Genomic DNA, 20,000 nt, shown 5'->3' with positions numbered 1-20,000 from the left:
GGGGGTGACCCTCTATAGGAGGTAAGGGGGTGACCCCTCTATAGGAGGTAAGGGGGTGACCCCTCTATAGGAGGTAAGGGGGTGACCCCTCTATAGGAGGTAAGGGGGTGACCCCTCTAGGAGGTAAGGGGGTGACCCCTCTAGGAGGTAAGGGGGTGACCCCTCTATAGGAGGTAAGGGGGTGACCCCTCTATAGGAGGTAAGGGGGTGACCCTCTGCCTTATAGCAGCCCCCCCCCCCTCTGCCTTATAGCCCCCCCCCCTCTGCCTTATAGCCCCCCCCCCTCTGCCTTATAGCCCCCCCCTCTGCCTTATAGCAGCCCCCCCCCTCTGCCTTATAGCCCCCCCCCTCTGCCTTATAGCCCCCCCCCTCTGCCTTATAGCAGCCCCCCCCCTCTGCCTTATAGCAGCCCCCCCCCTCTGCCTTATAGCCCCCCCCCCTCTGCCTTATAGCCCCCCCCCCTCTGCCTTATAGCCCCCCCCCTCTGCCTTATAGCCCCCCCCCCTCTGCCTTATAGCCCCCCCCCTCTGCCTTATAGCAGCCCCCCCCCTCTGCCTTATAGCCCCCCCCCTCTGCGTTATAGCCCCTCCCTCTGCCTTATAGCAGCCCCCCCCTCTGCCTTATAGCAGTGTTTATATCATATCGTCACAAGATGAGACACTTGTTACAGAAAGAGATGTTACATTTTATAGGCGACCCCCAACGTAAGATAGCCTGGCTAAGGCCAGACCTCATCTCAATCTACATTGAGATGAGGTCTGGGAACCACACATTCACTTTCTCGTATTTGAGGCGTGGTTTACGATTGCCCGGAGCCGTTTATTGGGCGCAACGAATGTCTATCATATGAGTCTGTACGTAGCTCATAGCCAATCGTATCAATTATACCAGATGACGTGTGTAGAGTGAAAGAAATTCGATGAGGAAGAAGACGATGGGTGTGTCGAATAGACGTTGTCATCGTCTTGCCATCCCTCCCCGTTCTTTGATTGGTTCCCCATCTCAGGCGAGAATCTGATCCATGGATTCCAGGCTGCCTAGCAGCGCGAAATGAAATTGCGCGAAAGGCAGCATGGATATACCCAGGCTAAATGTAAGACGTCACATTCACGATAATGAACTACGAGGGCACCAAAATACGTAATAGTTTACAAGTCATACATGTATGCATGATGTGACCCTAGAAGGCACAGTCGAAATAAGAGAGGGGAGTGGCCTCCTTCCTATTTGGATGGTGCTGTGAGGTGCGGTGGTAAGATGCTGAACCCCTGGTAGGATATGGGTGCTTCCCAGTGCAGACTGGTTTGACTGTAGCGGTTGAGTCCTTGTGTTCCAGTCTCTGGACGGGCAGAACATCTACAACGCCTGCTGCACGTTGAGGATCAGCTTCTCTAAACTCACCAGCCTCAACGTCAAGTACAACAACGACAAGAGCCGAGACTACACCCGACCGGACCTCCCCTCTGGGGACCCCCAGCCCGGCATGGAGCACCATGCCATGGCCTTCAGTAAGACCTCCTGCTGCTCCTCCTGACTCATCACCTCCTCCTCCTCCTCCGCCTCCTCCCCCTCCCCCTCCCCCTCCTCCTCTCTCCTCCCCCTCCCCCTCCTGCTCTCACCTCCTCCTCCTCCTCCGCCTCCTCCCCCTCCCCCTCCTCCTCCTGCTCTCTCCTCCTCCTCCTCTCACCTCCTCCTCCTCCTCCGCCTCCTCCCCCTCCCCCTCCTGCTCTCTCCTCCTCTCTCCTCCTCCTCCTCTCTCCTCCTCCTCCTCCTCTTCTTCCTCCTCCTGCTCTCTCCTCCTCCTCCTCCTAACTCCTCCTCCTACCTCCTCTTCCTCCTCCTCCTCCTCCTCTTCTTCCTCCTCCTGCTCTCTCCTCCTCCTCCTCCTCCTCCTCCTAACTCCTCCTCCTACCTCCTCTTCCTCCTCCTCCTCCTCCTCTTCCTCCTCCTCCTCTTCCTCCTCTTCCTCCTAACTCCTCCTCCTCCTTCTCCTCTTCCTCCTAACTCCTCTTCCTCTTCCTCCTCTTCCTCCTAACTCCTCCTCCTCACTCCTCCTCCTCCTTCTCCTCCTCCTCCTAACTCCTCCTCTCTCCTCCAGCTCCTGGTCTCATCTCAGCCTCCCCCTACGGAGGCCCCGCCCACGCCTTCTCCCCGGCCTTCACCATCCAGCAGACAGGTGACCTGACCCCGCCCCCTAGAGCCCCGCCCCCTAGAGCCCCGCCCCCCTGGAGGCCCGCCCCTAGAGGACCTACAGGCTGGTCCTCCCCTGTCCTGTCTCACCTGTCCTGTCTCACCTGCCTCAGGTCTGACGGTTCCAGGTCTCCATGGAGGTCTAGCATCGCTGGGGTTGCCGACGGCGACCGGGCGTCTGGCGTTCTCCACCCTCCCAGCGGGCCACTCCGTCCTGCTCATCAGCAACCTCAACCCTGAGGTACCTGTCTGTCTGAGCCCCCAGGGACCTGTCTGTCTCTCCAGCTGTCTGTCTTAACTCTCAGGGACCTGTCTGTCTCTCTACCTGTCTGTCTTAACCCTCAGGTATATGTCTGTCTCTTCTGCTGTGTGTCTTAACTCTCAGGGACCTGTCTGTCTCTCTACCTGTCTGTCTTAACCCTCAGGTATATGTCTGTCTCTCCAGCTGTCTGTCTTAACTCTCAGGTACCTGTCTGTCTCTCTACCTGTCTGACTTAACCCTCAGGTACCTGTCTGTCTCTCTACCTGTCTGTCTTAACTCTCAGGTACCTGTCTGTCTCTCTACCTGTCTGACTTAACCATCAGGTACCTGTCTGTCTCTCTACCTCTCTGTCTAACCCCTCAGGTACCTGTCTGTCTCTACCTGTCTGTCTTAACCCTCAGGTATATGTCTGTCTCTCCAGCTGTCTGTCTTAACTCTCAGGTACCTGTCTGTCTCTCTACCTGTCTGTCTTAACCCTCAGGTACCTGTCTGTCTCTCTACCTGTCTGTCTTAACTCTCAGGTACCTGTCTGTCTCTCTACCTGTCTGACTTAACCATCAGGTACCTGTCTGTCTCTCTACCTCTCTGTCTAACCCCTCAGGTAACTGTCTGTCTCTCTAACTGTCGGCCTCTCTACCTCTCTGTCTTTCTGTCCGACTAACCGTCTGTCTGTCTGTCTACCTGTCTGTTGGTCTACCTGACTTCCGGTCTACCTGCCTGTCTGTCGGTGTACCTGTCTGTCTGCACCGAGCCACACCAACACCTCCTCCTCTCCAGTGATTAATCGTCTCCCCCCTTCCCCCTCCCCTTGTTTTTTTCCGTTGCTGTGGAAACCCCGGGCTGTGGATGTGCTGCTGCTCTCTGCCGCTCCCTGCAGAGAGTCGCGCCACACTGCCTCTTTATTCTCTTCGGTACGTTTCCCCATCACCTGTCAATCATTCAGCCGCTAGTCCTGTTCTGATTGGCCGAGGTGGGCTCCTGTGTTTTGATTGGCCGAGGCGGGCTCCTGTGTTCTGATTGGATGTTGGGTGAGGCTGGCTCCTGTGTTCTGATTGGCAGAGGCTGGCTCCTGTGTTCTGATTGGATGCTTGGTTTGTCTATCCTGCCTGGTCTGTCCCCTCAGCCTCCTCTCCTTGTTCCCTCTGTCCTCACGGTGATCTCACAGTACTACACCATACCTCTCAGAGCAGACCTAACCCTAACCCCACTCAGGGCTCATCCCAAACCTTTAAAGGAGAAGATGGCTACAGAGGTCAGAGGACAGGCGACCTCCTGGGTCCTAGAGGTCAAGGGTCAGAGGTCAGGCGATCTCCTGGGTCCTAGAGGCCAGGGGTCAAAGGTCAAATGCGGCGCGGAGACCTTGTTTCAGAAGCCTTAGAGCGTTATAAAAAGGGAAGGAGGAGTCAGGAGGAACATAGGGGCGGGATCAGGAGGACCAGAGGGGCGGAGTCAGGAGGACCAGAGGGGGCGGAGTCAGGAGGACCAGAGGGGGCGGGGTCTGGTTCTGCTCATCATCAGCCACGGCAGCACACTGAGGATGTGTGTGTTTGTGTAGGGGTGTATGGGGACGTGGTGAGGGTGAAGATCCTGTTCAACAAGAAGGAGAACGCTCTGGTGCAGATGGCTGATGGGACCCAGGCCCAGCTCGGTACGTTACTACTATGTTACTACTTCTACTATCCTACTACTACTACTAGAACTACTACTATCATACTACTACTGTCCTACTTCTACTAGCCTACGACCACTACTACTATAACTTCATTACTACTACTATAATAATAATATCTTTATTTTATATTGCGCTTTTCAGATACCCAAAGTCGCAAATTACAAAGTCATAGAGGGGGGGGGGGTATTACAGACAGGGGGGGACAACTATTCTACTACTAGATCTACTAATACTATAATACTACTATTAGTACTATACTACTAGTACTACTACTACTATTAGTGCTTCACTACTCTAGTCCTTGTGACCGCTGAGCTGAAGGAGATTAACCTTACATGGGGCGAGGCCCAGCAGGCAGAGCAGGACGGTCCCGACGGAGGCAGGTTGTTCAGGCCTGTGTCCCACCTGGGACCAAGAAGATAATAATAATGAAGAACCATAGTCCTACTGCTACTACTATACTACTACTAGTACTATTGCTACTACTACTACTATACTACTTCTTCTACTGCTAGAAGCCGAGCCCAGCTGGGTACGTTACTATTTGATGAAGGTGATGTCATGTGTTACAACGTGATGTCATGTGTTACAACGTGATGTCATGTGTTACAACGTGATGTCATGTGTTATAACGTGATGTCATGTGTTACAATGTGATGTCATGTGTTATAACGTGAGGTCATGTGTTATACGTGATGTCATGTGTTATAACGTGATGTCATGTGTTATACGTGATGTCATGTGTTATAACGTGATGTCATGTGTTATACGTGATGTCATGTGTTGTACGTGATGTCATGTGTTATAACGTGATGTCATGTGTTATAACGTGATGTCATGTGTTATAACGTGATGTCATGTGTTATACGTGATGTCATGTGTTGTATGTGATGTCATGTGTTATAACGTGATGTCATGTGTTATACGTGATGTCATGTGTTATACGTGATGTCATGTGTTATAACGTGATGTCAAAACGTGATGTCAGGTGTTGTAACGTGATGTGTTGTAACGTAATGTCATACCGTGATGTCATACCGTGATGTCATAACGTGATGTCCTGTGTTGAGGTCAGCCATGAGCCACCTGAACGGCCAGCGTCTGTACGGGAAGGCGGTGCGCATCACGCTCTCCAAGCACAGCAGCGTGCAGCTGCCACGCGAAGGCCACGAGGACCAGGGTCTGACCAAGGACTACGGCAGCTCCCCGCTGCACCGCTTCAAGAAGCCCGGCTCCAAGAACTACTCCAACATCTTCCCCCCCTCCTCCACCCTGCACCTGTCCAACATCCCGTAAGCACCTGGACACCTGTCCTGTAGCCCCGCCCCCATGGCTGTTAACACACCTGTCCTGTAGCCCCGCCCCCATGGCTCTTAACACACCTGTCCTGTAGCCCCGCCCCCATGGCTCTTAACACACCTGTCCTTTAGCCCCGCCCCCATGGCTGTTAACACACCTGTCCTGTAGCCCCGCCCCCATGGCTCTTAACACACCTGTCCTGTAGCCCCGCCCCCATGGCTGTTAACACACCTGTCCTGTAGCCCCGCCCCCATGGCTGTTAACACACCTGTCCTGTAGCCCCGCCCCCATGGCTGTTAACACACCTGTCCTGTAGCCCCGCCACCATGGCTGTTAACACACCAGTCCTATAGCCCCGCCCCCATGGCTGTTAACACACCTGTCCTGTAGCCCCGCCCCCATGGCTGTTAACACACCTGTCCTGTAGCCCCGCCCCCATGGCTGTTAACACACCTGTCCTATAGCCCCGCCCCCTTAAATAGTGGTTTTCCCAGGAAAGCTGGCGGCCCTGGGGTCTCATTTATAACCGTTGCGTACGCACAAAACGGGGCTGAAAGTGGCGTACGTGACTTTCCACGCCAAGGTTGTGATCTATAAAAAACTAACTTGACGGGAGAATGTGCATGGTGAACTGAAGTCAGACTGAAGAAATGTAGAGTGAGAAGAACGATTATGTTTTATCATCGCCCTTCATAAGTTTAATTTCAACCCGTATCATGCGTTAAATCTATGTAATCAGAATAATTTAAGTCAACTACGTTATTTCTCAGGTATAACTCCAGAAACATCTCCGTAGAATAAATGAAAATTCAAAATCAAAATTCTCTATATTTAATCCCTTCATTCCATACTGTCCACTGACGGCGCGACTACATGGAATAAAGCATCTGTCCAACATGTGTCAATAACATATTTTTATGTGACACTGTAAACACATAATCAAATGTCAATTAAATCCCAAGTGTGGAAAACCAAGCCACACTCCTCATCACAACCGTTATATTATTGTCCGTTCCTCTTGATGCTTTTCATGACAAATCAGGCATTAAAAGGAGGTTATGTTCAAGAACATTTTACGTGGGTGATTACAAACTGATTATCCAAGGTGTTCTCGGTCAGTCTTATTACCGTAACCCTATAAATACAGCGGTGAGCCTCTTGCGTAATGCTGCACCATGGCACTGCTGGCACTTCTGGAGGACCATGCAAATGGCAGGATTCGGAGGGAGAGTCTTCAGGGACCATAACGATTTATTGGTACAAAAAATATGTACCTTTATGTCAGACCACTTCTTTTTTAATTCTGGGACTGTGCGCTCCGTGCCACTGACAGAGTTCACTGCTGCAGCAACATGTTGCCACTCACTCTGCTTTTTGTTGTTGGCGATCCCAATCCCGTGACTGCCGAACAAAACTACTTTTCGGGCCTCCCCCTCACCCACAAGTGTCTCCACTTCAACCTCCGTGAAATTTCGCTTTTTTGCTTTTCTCAGTACTTCTGCCATTGTTTCCGACACGACATAATACTTGCATCCGAGTGTTTTATATGCAGATCGCATTCATGAGGTGGTTTGCATTGACCATTTATGGTTAAAAGGGGCGTGTACAGGGCGGAACGTGAAGCTGATTCAGCTGCGCACACTTGTAGGCACTCTGCGATTTATAAAGCAAAGATTGCCTAGAGGTGTGCGTACGCAGGGTTTTATAAGTCTGAATATTTTTGGGCACACGCAAAACTTTGCTTTTGGGCGTACGTACACTTTTAGTAACGATCCCACGCAGTTTTATAAATGAGACCCCTGTTGATTGTGGAGGTCTCTCTCTCTCTCTCTCTCTCACCCCCTCTCTCTCTCTCTCTCTCTCTCTCTCACCCCCTCCCCTCCCCCCCCTCAGCCCCTCGGTGGTGGAGGAGGACCTGAAGATGCTGTTCTCCAGCTCGGGGGCCCTGGTGAAGGCCTTCAAGTTCTTCCAGTGAGTTCTGTCCACCTTATATCAGCAGACAGTGAGACGGTGTTCAGCCGATGATTAGATCTAGTCTGTAGGGAGAGGAAGCTCTGTCTCATGGTGTTCCCTCCGGTCCTCAGGAAGGACCACAAGATGGCGCTAATCCAGATGGGCTCGGTGGACGAGGCCATCGAGGCGCTGATCGAGTTCCACAACCACGACCTGGGGGAGAACCACCACCTCCGGGTGTCCTTCTCCAAGTCCTCCATCTGAGGACCTGGGGGAGAACCACCACCTCCGGGTGTCCTTCTCCAAGTCCTCCATCTGAGGACCCCCAGACCAGCCTTCTAAAGACCCCCCCCCCTTGGACCAGCCTTCTGAGGACCCCCCCTCCCCCTTTTACTCAAGGTTCTCCTATTCAAAGCCCCCCCGGAGACTGAGGGTCTAGGTCCACATTGGGGGTCCACATTGGGGGTCCACACTGGGGGTCCTCCTGGGGGTCCTCCTGGGGGTCCTCCTGGGGGTGCTGGCATGTCGGCCGGTGTTGTAGTGTTTGGTGTGCCCTTGTCGACTCTTCGTTTCTTCTGCATTCCTTTCTTTATTCTCGTGTGTCAATCATTATTTAAATCAAACTAGCTGAAAGTTGAAATCATTCCTGAAGCCGGGGGGTGGGGCCCGCCTCCGGCCGGGCCCCGCCCCCCGCCCTCCGGTTGGCTGTCCATCCTTGTAGCAGTGCCTCTCTCTGATTGGTCTATTTATACGTTTGATTCATGACAGCTGAAACCAAAAAGGCCTTGTGGAGCTTCCTGCCCCGGGACCGCCTGGGCCCAGTGGCGGGAGGGGGGGGGGGGTACTGGGCCCAGTGGGGGGGGGGGGGGGGGGGGGGGGGGTACTGGGCCCAGCGGGGGGGGGGAGCCCCTGGATGCAGAGTGCCTTTAAAGCGGTCCCACCCGGACCACATGGACCCTGAGCTCGCAGCCAATCACAGGGCCCGCTGCCCAGCCGCCGGCCCACTGGACAGACGGGGGGGTACAGACGGGGGGGGACAGACGGGGGGGGACTGGTGAAGTGTACATAATAATAATTATTGTTTTTTACTATTGTAGTTCATTAGAATAAATATTCGTTTTGTATCCGATGGAAACGTCTATTTTGATTAAAACATGGGACCACTTCTGGGCGTGGGCCCCGGGTCACGAAACAGGAAATAAAGAACCTCCCAGAGTCCGCCTCCTCTACTCCTGTCAATCACCTTAAGAGCGTCCAACACACAGCTGCTAGGGCTCTACTCCTGGTCTACTCACCCTGCTGCTAGGGCTCTACTCCTGGTCTACTCACACTGCTGCTAGGGCTCTACTCCTGGTCGACTCACCCTGCTGCTAGGGCTCTACTCCTGGTCTACTCACACTGCTGCTAGGGCTCTACTCCTGGTCTACTCACCCCTGCTCGTGTCTACTCAGGGTTCACCAGCTCTAAACCTCTTCAGAGGGTAGAAGACGGCCAACATTTACTCTGAAAGCAGAACGGAATCCATTAGTATAACCTCTTAAATATTGAACCTTGCCTGGGTTTAAACATTTAGTGGATCTAACCGTAATTAAATACTCTTCAGATCTTAACCATGAGAATCATATGAAATACACCATGTAGCCTTCAGTATGGGAAACCGGTGTGCTAAGTGCTATGCTAGGTGTAGCGGTTAGCATTAACATCATTATGTAGCATGATGGAGTGGGGAATGTAAATATAATATATAAATATTATAAAGGGTGTAGCCGCAATCAAGGGATTGAATGGTTTATATAAAGGACATTCCAGGTGGTGGCAGCTGGTCGGCAGTGCTCTAACTTCCCCTTCATGGACAGACACACGGACGCAAAATAAAGAACTATATGGATAAAGTACTGCAAATTTAATGCATTTTAAAAAGGCCATTTGCAACAAAACCAGCTCCAACATAACCGTCCTCGTGCTGAGATCCTGATCAAATCATTCTGAGATCAGGACGGGGTTGTACAACTCTGCTTAAGTGAAAACAAAAGTACTTAAGTACACGTAAACATGATGTAAAAACATGTGGTTGGAGAAATAGAAACCACGTTCACACCGTTAAACACATTTAAAGATTGTGTCCAATACAGGAATGGCTTATGAAGTACAGCAGGACAAATCATACAAACCAGAAGAAAAATAGAAACCGAATCAAGATAGAAATCCACTGAAGTTAAATAAAGTCTGGTTGATTTTCTGTATAGCAACACTCTGATCCTCAGACACTGTTTATATTCTACACGTCTTAGATTGTGATTCGATATTTTCGCTATAAAACGAATACAAAGAGTTTAATAAAAAAATACATCTTTGTAAAAAGCTGATTATTGTCGATATTTAGCGATAGGTGGCGTGGTGCATCTCAGACAGACACTCATATTCCCATTCACCATTCAGGATTAAATAAATAAATTAAGTCTCATCTCCGCAACTGGAGAGAAGTGTTGAGATGAACACCAAGCTATACCAGAGTCCAACATTTCAAAATAGTCCCGATAAGATCGTCCTCTGGTGGCCGGCAACGGAACTACAGACGAGGCTCATTCAACGTTTAAAGACCGACGTCGAGTGGCTTCAGACCGACAGCGTCAACAGACTCAGACACCCTGAACTAACTCAGACACCCTGAACTAACTCAGACACCCTGAACTAACTCAGACACCCTGAACTAACTCAGACACCCTGAACTAACTCAGACACCCTGAACTAACTCAGACACCCTGAACTAACTCAGACACCCTGAACTAACTCAGACACCCTGAACTAACTCAAGCACCCTGAACTAACTCAAGCACCCTGAACTAACTCAAGCACCCTGAACTAACTCAGACACCCTGAACTAACTCAGACACCCTGAACTAACTCAGACACCCTGAACTAACTCAGACACCCTGAACTAACTCAGACACCCTGAACTAACTCAGACACCCTGAACTAACTCAGAAACCCTGAACTAACTCAGACACCCTGAACTAACTCAGACACCCTGAACTAACTCAGACACCCTGAACTAACTCAGACACCCTGAACTAACTCAGACACCCTGAACTAACTCAGACACCCTGAACTAACTCAGACACCCTGAACTAACTCAGACACCCTGAACTAACTCAGACACCCTGAACTAACTCAGAAACCCTGAACTAACTCAGAAACCCTGAACTAACTCAGACACGCCGTCTGTGGACAGAAGTGCGTACTGCCATGTTTGTAGTTAACTAATTTAACTGGTCACATAACTACTTGCGTAGTCAGTAAAACATTAGGATGGAGACCTGAAGAAGCGTTCCACTTTGACGTCTGAAGTTAAGGAATGTTCCGTCTGAAACCCTTCTGTGCATGGCTCCTCATCTCTTCTGTTGTCATGGAAACTCCAGAAGATCGTCCTAATTACAGCGGGGCTAAAAAAATAGACTTCTCCAGCAGAAGGCCGGCAGCTTTGGCTTTACACATCGGTGCTCCTCCTCCTCCTCCTCCTCCTCCTCCTCCTCCTCCTGCTCCTCCTCCTCCTGCTCACCTGAGATCACACACACAATAAATAAATAAATTCCAAGGGCAACAGGAGGGTAACCAGGGTAATTTTGGGGGGGTTAGCCGGGGTAACGGTGGTAACGATGGGGGGGGTAGCCGGGGTAACGGTGGTAACGATGGGGGGGGTAGCCGGGGTAACGGTGGTAACGATGGGGGGGGTAGCCGGGGTAACGGTGGTAACGATGGGGGGGTTAACCAGGGTAACAGTGGTAACCAGGGTTAACGATGGGGGGGGTAGCCGGGGTAACAGTGGTAACCAGGGTTAACGATGGGGGGGGTAGCCGGGGTAACGGTGGTAACCAGGGTAACGATGGGGGGGGTAACCAGGGGAACGATGGGGGGGGGTAGCCGGGGTAACGGTGGTAACCAGGGTAACGATGGGGGGGGTAACCAGGGGAACGATGGGGGGGTTAGCCGGGGTAACGGTGGTAACCAGGGTAACGATGGGGGGGGGTAGCCGGGGTAACGATGGGGGGGGGTAGCCGGGGTAACGGTGGGGGGGTAACCAGGGGAACGATGGGGGGGTAACCAGGGGAACGATGGGGGGGGTAGCCGGGGTAACGGTGGTAACCAGGGTAACGATGGGGGGGGTAGCCGGGGTAAAGGTGGTAACGATGGGGGGGGTAGCCGGGGTAACGATGGGGGGGTTAGCCGGGGTAACGGTGGTAACCAGGGTAACGATGGGGGGTAGCCGGGGTAACGGACCTCCGGAGGCTGCGGGCCTCGTACAACGTGTCGTCCTCGTCACTCTCCAGGGCGTCGAGCTCCACACCGTCCTCCGCGTTCTGCAGCAGACCATACTTCTTCTGGAGCGGACGCTTTGTCCTACACACACACACACACACACACACACACACACACACACACACACACACACACACACACACACACACACACACACACACACACACACACACACACACACACACACACACACACACACACACGCACACACGCACACACGCGCACGCACGCACGCACACACACGTTAAGAAACGGAGCGCGCGCCACATATCCGGCCGGGTTCAGGGTTTGAGTCCAATCGACGTGGTCCCAGCGGGGATTCGGGGGGTACTCACCGCACCGCGCGCACAAGCAGGTAGAAGACCCCCAGCATGGTGAAGCCGATCAGGACGTACAGCGCGCGCTGCACCACCATATTGTCCACGTTCAGCCCGCGCGGCGGTGGCGGCCTGCGGTGGGGCGGCGGCACGGCGGAGGAGTTGGTGGAGTTGGTGCCCGGAGCGGGGATGGAGCCGACAGGGTGGGGGGTCACCTCCAGCCCGGTCGCCATGGAGACCAGGAGGAGACCCGCTGCTAGTGGCACGAGCCACGCCGTGACAGAGAACAGCCGCGCACTCCCCATGTTGTGGAAATTAATCCGGAAGTGATGACGAGACCTAAGGCGAGCAGGAAACAGGTCATGTGACAGGACCCATATCACGTGACCTGTCTTTCAAGTCACATGAGCCACACTGTTTGGTCTTTCGACCAATCAGGAGCCGCGGTAGAGGGGGTCGACGTTTCGCGTCCGATACCGGTATACTACAAAAACTAAACTTTACAGACAGACAGACACATTTGACAGACAGACAGACAGACAGACAGACAGACAGACAGACAGACAGACAGACAGACAGACAGACACACAAATAATAATATAGTGCTGTAATACTGTACTTTATATTCTCTCCCTCTCTCTCTCAATTCAATTCAAAAAAGCATTATTGGCATCAGAAATATATGTTTGCATTGCCAATATAAAATACAAAATATCTATACATATCAAATGTAAACAAAAAACTATACCTACCTCGGCATAAAAATGAACGCCACAGGAAATTTCAACAAAGCTGTTAAGGACCTGAGAGACAAGACAAGGAGGGCAATTTATGCCATAAGAAGAAATATCAAACTAGACATCCCAATTAAGATCTGGCTCAAAATATTTGACGCAGTGATAGAGCCCATTGCGCTCTACGGCTGTGAAGTCTGAGGCCCACTCACCAACCAAGATTTTAGAAAATGGGACAAAAACCAAATTTAAACTCTTCATGCAGAATTCTGCAAATCAATACTAAAAGTCCAAAGAAAGACACCAAATAATGCCTGCAGAGCTGAATTAGGACGATATCCAATCGTTATTAAAATTCAGAAGAGATCCCTACATTTCTATAACCACCTTAAGGAAAGCGACAGCAACACACTCCACAACAAGGCTCTTACCCACAGAGAGTTACACCCAGAAAAGTGTCCCCTTAGCCAGCTTGTCCTGGGACTCTGTCCAACACACAACAACGAACACATCAGGCAAAACCAAAATGTAAGAAAACAAAAGGAAAAGAATTTGGCACATTGGAATGAGTCCACCAAAAACCAGAGTAAATTGGCCTGCTATTTGTCCCTTAACTCTGGCAGAATACCTGACCACCGTGAACGACCCAAAACAGAGGTGATCCTTGACCAGATACACACTCAGCCAACACAGCCTGCACGAGAAGGGTCGCCACAGACAGACCTGGCTCCCAAGAGAAGACAGACTGTGCTTACAAATTGTGGATTACAAAGGCATGCAAGGACTTTAAAGACACTCCAGATGCTCACAAACTGCCATACCTTTGGGGAGAAATACAACAATGTACGAACGCAGCAGCAAGATTGGTCACCTGTTATGATGAGAGGAGGACATCCAACTCCCCATAGACTCATCCCCCTGGACTCACTCTGCACACAATAATTGCACTATTGCACACATCCTCCACATTGTAAATACTGTGTATTTAGAGCGTATCTTTAATTTATATGTTTATACGAGATACTGTAATTTTTGTAATTTTCATAATATTGCACATTTTACTTTGATGTATTTTTATAGTATAGAGTAACAGTGTCTAGGTGGAATGTGTATTTGTTGAGGCTGGGTCTTTTTTCAAAGATCATTATTTTGGTTTTTACTAAGGTTCACTGTTATGGCCCAGGTTTGAGAGAAGCTGTGCAAAAGATCTAGTCTCTCTCTCTCTCTCTCTCTCTCTCTCTCTCTCTCTCTCTCTCTCTCTCTCTCTCTCTCTCTCTCTCTCTCTCTCTCTCTCTCTCTCTCTCTCTCTCTCTCTCTCTCTCTCTCTCTCTCTCTCTCTCTCTCTCTCTCTCTCTCTCTCTCTCTCTCTCTCTCACTCATCCAATCACACTGAGCCTTCACGGATCACCCCTCCCATCCAATAGCTGAGGGGCCTGGTGTTCTGAGCCTCGCTGATTGGTGGAGCGGCGGAGGGCGTGGCCCCCAGCTGTCTCCTCTCCTCAGCACCACCCGTCTCTCCATCCTCAACCCTCCACCTTCGGCTCGCGCTCAGATGGAGCCGCTGTGACGTCTCCGGTCCGCCGCCTGTAACGCCGTGTTGTTGTTGTGGTCTTTATTGTTTTGTTTTTGTTTGTTATGACGCGACTGCTCGCGGGAGCTGCGATACGTTCGGACCGGGATCAAAGGGACCGCGCGACGCGCCGCGCGCCGATCAGACGACACGAGCTCGCGGACCGCCGTGCGGGATTACAGCCCATCGCGTTATCATGACCACACGTCGTCCCCTCGCGCTGTAATCGGTAGTGTTGCGGTCTGACCGAAGAGCCTCGGGTCCGGAGGCCTCGGGAGGCGGGGCCTCGGAGTCCTGCCTTGTAATTGGTCACCATGCCCACCTCGCGCCCCGGCGCCGCCCCCGCCGACTACTGGGTGGACGGCTCGCGACGCGACGCCGCGGTGGAAGACTTCTACACCATGGGCTCCGAACTGGGAAGGTAGGGACCACTGAGACCCCCACTGAGACCAACTAGGACCAGGACCCCTCAACACCAGGACCCCCACTCATCAGGACCTGTACCTCAGTACTACCAGTACTACTGGTCCGGTACTACAGTACTACTGGTCTGGTACTACAGTACTACTGGTCCAGAACTACAGTAATACTGGTCCAGTACTTCAGTAATACAGTACTACTGGTCCAGTACTACAGTACTATTGGCCAAGTACTACAGTACTACTGGTCCAGTACTACAGTACTACTGGTCCAGTACTACAGTACTATTGGCCAAGTACTACAGTACTACTGGTCCAGTACTACAGTACTACTGGTCCAGTCCTACAGTACTACTTGCCAAGTACTAGAGTAATACTGGTCCAGTACTACAGTAATACTGGTCCAGTACTTCAGTAATACAGTACTACTGGTCCAATACTACAGTACTATTGGCCAAGTAATACAGTACTACTGGTCCAGTACTACTGGTCCAGTACTACAGTACTACTGGTCCAGTCCTACAGTACTACTTGCCAAGTAATACAGTAATACTGGTCCAGTACTACAGTACTACTGGTCCAGTACTACAGTAGTACTGGTCCAATACTACAGTAATACTGGTCCAATACTACAGTAATACTGGTCCAGTACTACAGGCCAAGTACTACAGTACTACTGGTCCAGTACTACAGTAATACTGGTCCAGTACTTCAGTACTACAGTACTACTGGTCAGATTACGTCCAGATTATAATCTGTCAGATCACCTCAGGATTAGACACGCCCCTTCTATCGTTGGGTCGGTGAGACTGTCTACCCTGCTTAATGCCTGTTCATCTGTCTGTCTACCTGTCTGTCTACCTGTCTACCTGTCTGTCTACCTGTCTGTCTACCTGCCTGTCTACCTGTCTGTCTGTCTCTCTACCTGTCCTGTCTGTCTACCTGTCTGTCTACCTGCCTGTCTGTCTCTTTACCTGTCTGTCTGTCCGTCTACCTGTCTGTCCATCTCTCTACCTGTCTGTCTGTCCGTCTACCTGTCTGTCCATCTCTCTACCTGTCTGACCGTCTACCTGTCTGTCTACCTGTCTGTCTACCTGTCTGTCTGTCTCAGGGGGGCCACCTCCATCGTGTTCCGCTGTGAGGAGAAACAAACGCAAAAACCGTTCGCCCTGAAGGTCCTGAAGAAGACCGTATGTACACACGAACGCACACGCACACACACACACGCACGTGCACACACAAATACAAACACACACACACACACACACGCATGCACGCACACACACACACACACACAGAAACACACACACGCACGCAAACACACACACATGGACAGACGCACACTCACGCGTGCACACAAACACACACACGCTTACACACACGCGCACACACACACATGGACAGACACACACTCACACACGTGCACACACACATGCTTACACACACACACACACACACACGCCCACACACACACGCACACAAACACACATTCACAGACACACACACACACTTAAACACACACACGCGCGCGCGCACACACACACACACACACACACACTTATACACACACACGCACACACACACACAGACACACATACATACACATACACAGACACACACACACACACACACACAGACATACACACACACGCACACACACACACACACGCACGCACACACACACACACCCAGACACACACACACACACTAAACCCCCTGCTGTCTGTCTTCAGATCGATAAGAAGATCGTCCGCACGGAGATCGGAGTCCTTCTGCGACTGTCCCACCCCAACATCGTGAGTCATCTCTCCTCTAACCAGTTAACCAGCCTGGGAACTAGTTAACCAGCCTGTTCACCTGTCTGCTAACCAGTTAACAAGCCTGGGATAAGTTAACCAGCCTGTTCACCTGTCTGCTAACCAGTTAACCAGCCTGGGAACCAGTTAACCAGGCTGTTCACCTGTCTACTAAACAGTTAACCAGCCTCGGAACCAGTAAACCAGCCTGTTCACCTGTCTGCTAACCAGTTAGCCAGCCTGGGAACCAGTTAACCAGCCTCTTCACCTGTCTATTAACCAGTTTACCAGCCTGGGAACCAGTCTGGGAACCAGTTAACCAGCCTGTTCAGCTGTCTGTTAACTAGTTAACGAGCCTTGGAAACATTTTGTCGGCCAGTTAACCAGCTTGTTAACAAGCCTGTTAACCAGCTATTTAACCTGCCGCATACCCAGTCTGTCGGACAGTTAACCAGCTAGTCACCAGCCTGCTAACCAGCTAGTTCACTAGCCTGCTAACCAGCTAGTTAACCAGCCTGCTAACCAGCTAGTTCACCAGCCTGCTAACCAGCTAGTTCACCAGCCTGCTACCCAGCTAGTTCACCAGCCTGCTAACCAGCTAGTTAACCAGCCCATTTTCCACAGATTCGGTTGAAGGAAATCTTTGAGACCGAAACCAACATCACCCTGGTGCTGGAGCTGGTGACAGGAGGGGAGCTGTTTGACCGGTACACACACACACACACACTCGCACGCACGCATGCACGCACACACACACCCCTAGTGTGTGTGTGCGCTACCCCTAGTGTGTGTGATGCATTGCGATTCTCTCTAGAACGATTCTGTCTCGATGCACATCAATTATTAATCAGAATTTTAAAAAATATCTGATTATTATTATTTATTATATATAATTCCAGAGCAGCTTTTCCTTTAATGACATAGAAAAGAAAGATTAGAAAGAAAAAAAAAGTGAAACCTATTTTTTGCATGCTTCCATATTGTGCTATAATGCAAGATGCATTGATTAGATTCATAGAAAGTCACATTTGTGACAAAGTCTTTCTCTCTTATAAAATATTAGATAAGTTAATTCATCTGTTGATGAATTAACTTAACTGTCTTCAATGATCATCACAAAAGTAGGAAGTGATTAGCAAACTCTTAAGTAGCAAACTCAGATGTATATATATATTTTTAAATCACGCATGGAAATGTACATAAAAGAAATTGTTGCATCGAGATGCAACAATTTTACTATTAGTACTATTACTATTAGTACTATATTAGCTAGTATTAGTATTATTAGCTAGTACTATTTACAATTGTACTAGCTGTAGTACTAGCTGTAGTACTACTGTAGTACTAGATGTAGCTGTAGTACTATCTGTAGTACTAGTTGTAATACTATCTGTAGAACTATCTGTAGTACTAGCTGTATTACTAGTGTAGTACTAGTTGTAGTACTATCTGTAGTACTACAGATAGTGTACTGTAGTACTACAGTAGTACTACTGTAGTATCATATGTTTGTGTACCAGGATCGTGGAGCGGGGGTACTACAGTGAGCGAGACGCAGCACACGTCATCCATCAGATCCTGGAGGCTGTCGCGGTAAGACACCCCCTAGCCTCCTAGCATACACTAGCATGTAGCCTCCTAGCATACACTAGCATTAAAGCTTCTGGAATACACTAGCATGTAGCCTCCTAGCATACACCAGCATGTAGCTTCCTGCCTCCTAACATACACTAGCATGTAGCCTCCTAGCATACACTAGCATTAAAGCTTCTGGAATACACTAGCATGCAGCCTCCTAGCATACACTAGCATGTAGCCTCCTAGCATACACTAGCATGTAGCCTCCTAGCATACACCAGCATGCAGCCTCCTAGCATACACTAGCATTAAAGCTTCTGGAATACACTAGCATGCATACACTAGCATGTAGCCTCCTAGCATACACCAGCATGTAGCTTCCTGCCTCCTAGCATACACTAGCATGTAGCCTCCTAGCATACACTAGCATGTAGCCTCCTAGCATACACTAGCATGTAGCCTCCTAGCATACACTAGCATTAAAGCTTCTGGAATACACTAGCATGCAGCCTCCTAGCATACACTAGCATGTAGCATCCTAGCATACACTAGCATGTAGCCTCCTAGCATACACCAGCATGCAGCCTCCTAGCATACACTAGCATGTAGCCTCCTTATAACACTAGCATGCAGCCCCCTAGCATACACTAGCATGTAGCCTCCTAGCATAAACTAGCATGCAGCCTCCTAGCATGTAGCCTCCTTATAACACTAGCATGCAGCCTCCTAGCATACACTAGCATGTAGCCTCCTAGCATACACAAGCATGCAGCCTCCTAGCATACACTAGCATGCAGCCTCCTAGCATACACTAGCATGCAGCCTCCTAGCATTCACCAGCATGTAGCCTCCTAGCATACACTAGCATGCAGCCTTCTAGCATCACTGGTGTTCATGGGATACAGCATGTGTTTCTATAGTGTCTTGTTACCATGGCGTTCTATTGTTATGGTATCCTGTTGCCATGGTGTTCTATTGTTATGGTATCCTGTTGCCATGTGGTTCTGTTGCTATGGATTCCGGTTGCCGTAGCCACACATTTGCAGAATGACACTAGAGTGTCGACAGCTAAAGATGGATGGAGGATTCTGTTGCTATGGGAACAGTCTGTGTGTTGGAGTGTGTGTGTGTCCTTCACAAGAATGGTAATATAATGGTTTATAAATATAATCCATACATCATGTATGCACTATATAATGTATAGATCTATATAATGTGTATAATGTATATAATGTGTGTATCAAGTGTGATTATTGTGTGTATAATGTATGTATTGTGTGTATGAGGTGTGATTATTGTGTGTATAATGTATGTATTGTGTGTATGAGGTGTGATTAGTGTGATTATTGTGTGTATAATGTATATATTGTGTATAAGGTGTGATTATTGTGTGTATAATGCATATATTGTGTATGTCTGCAGTACCTCCATGAGAACGGTGTTGTTCACCGAGATCTGAAGCCCGAGAATCTCCTCTATGAAGACATGTCTTTGGACGCGCCTCTGAAGATAGGTACGGATACTATAGATTATTATTATAGGTACGGATACTATAGATTATTATTATAGGTACGGATACTGTAGATTATTATTATAGGTACGGATACTGTAGATTATTAGTATAGGTACGGATACTGTAGATTATTATTATAGGTACGGATACTGTAGATTATTATTATAGGTACGGATACTATAGATTATTAGTATAGGTACGGATACTATAGATTATTAGTATAGGTACGGATACTGTAGATTATTATTATAGGTACGGATACTATAGATTATTAGTATAGGTACGGATACTGTAGATTATTAGTATAGGTACGGATACTGTAGATTATTAGTATAGGTACGGATACTATAGATTATTAGTATAGGTACGGATACTATAGA

General features: G+C 49.7%; 3 protein-coding genes across 8 annotated transcripts in view; 2 read left to right on the top strand and 1 right to left on the bottom strand.

The window, feature by feature from the left end:
* Positions 1 to 8,591, top strand: part of ptbp1b (polypyrimidine tract binding protein 1b) — a 22,811-nt gene extending 14,220 nt beyond the window's left edge. For all 5 annotated transcript variants that reach the window (XM_060067240.1, XM_060067239.1, XM_060067242.1 and 2 more), the window contains 8 exons: positions 1,337 to 1,508; positions 2,099 to 2,176; positions 2,304 to 2,431; positions 3,330 to 3,363; positions 4,008 to 4,100; positions 5,200 to 5,416; positions 7,317 to 7,394; positions 7,508 to 8,591. In XM_060067240.1, the coding sequence (XP_059923223.1) occupies positions 1,337 to 1,508; positions 2,099 to 2,176; positions 2,304 to 2,431; positions 3,330 to 3,363; positions 4,008 to 4,100; positions 5,200 to 5,416; positions 7,317 to 7,394; positions 7,508 to 7,640 (933 nt within the window). In that variant the 3' untranslated portion in view covers positions 7,641 to 8,591. The remainder of the gene's footprint in view (positions 1 to 1,336; positions 1,509 to 2,098; positions 2,177 to 2,303; positions 2,432 to 3,329; positions 3,364 to 4,007; positions 4,101 to 5,199; positions 5,417 to 7,316; positions 7,395 to 7,507) is intronic.
* Positions 8,592 to 9,264: 673 nt separating this feature from the next.
* Positions 9,265 to 12,359, bottom strand: fam174c (family with sequence similarity 174 member C). Its single transcript, XM_060067309.1, has 3 exons — positions 12,029 to 12,359; positions 11,655 to 11,774; positions 9,265 to 10,935 (listed from the first exon to the last, which is right to left on the bottom strand). Exons 1-3 carry the CDS (start codon positions 12,313 to 12,315, stop codon positions 10,932 to 10,934), a joined length of 411 nt encoding a protein of 136 aa, XP_059923292.1. The 5' UTR covers positions 12,316 to 12,359; the 3' UTR covers positions 9,265 to 10,931.
* A 1,851-nt stretch (positions 12,360 to 14,210) lies between these two features.
* Positions 14,211 to 20,000, top strand: part of si:ch73-60h1.1 (calcium/calmodulin-dependent protein kinase type IV) — a 12,797-nt gene continuing 7,007 nt past the window's right edge. For both annotated transcript variants that reach the window (XR_009528403.1, XM_060067254.1), the window contains exons 1-6: positions 14,211 to 14,735; positions 15,845 to 15,923; positions 16,467 to 16,529; positions 17,154 to 17,236; positions 18,050 to 18,122; positions 19,530 to 19,620. Coding sequence is in view for 1 of the 2 variants with exons in the window: in XM_060067254.1 (XP_059923237.1) it covers positions 14,629 to 14,735; positions 15,845 to 15,923; positions 16,467 to 16,529; positions 17,154 to 17,236; positions 18,050 to 18,122; positions 19,530 to 19,620 (496 nt within the window). In the remaining variant the exon portion in view is untranslated. The remainder of the gene's footprint in view (positions 14,736 to 15,844; positions 15,924 to 16,466; positions 16,530 to 17,153; positions 17,237 to 18,049; positions 18,123 to 19,529; positions 19,621 to 20,000) is intronic.

The sequence above is a fragment of the Gadus macrocephalus genome, chromosome 12 (assembly GCF_031168955.1).
Source record: "Gadus macrocephalus chromosome 12, ASM3116895v1".
In the NCBI taxonomy this organism is placed as follows: domain Eukaryota; kingdom Metazoa; phylum Chordata; class Actinopteri; order Gadiformes; family Gadidae; genus Gadus; species Gadus macrocephalus.
Note: the sequence above shows the minus strand (reverse complement) of the source record. Positions and strands in the feature narration are given on the sequence as shown.

Excerpts from the sequence above, each read along its gene's own strand:
- fam174c (XM_060067309.1), bottom strand. The coding sequence starts at position 12,315 with ATGGGGAGTGCGCGGCTGTTCTCTGTCACGGCGTGGCTCGTGCCACTA. Across the intron at positions 11,775-12,028 it reads CTGCTTGTGCGCGCGGTGCG|GACAAAGCGTCCGCTCCAGA; the intron begins GTGAGTACCCCC and ends GTGTGTGTGTAG.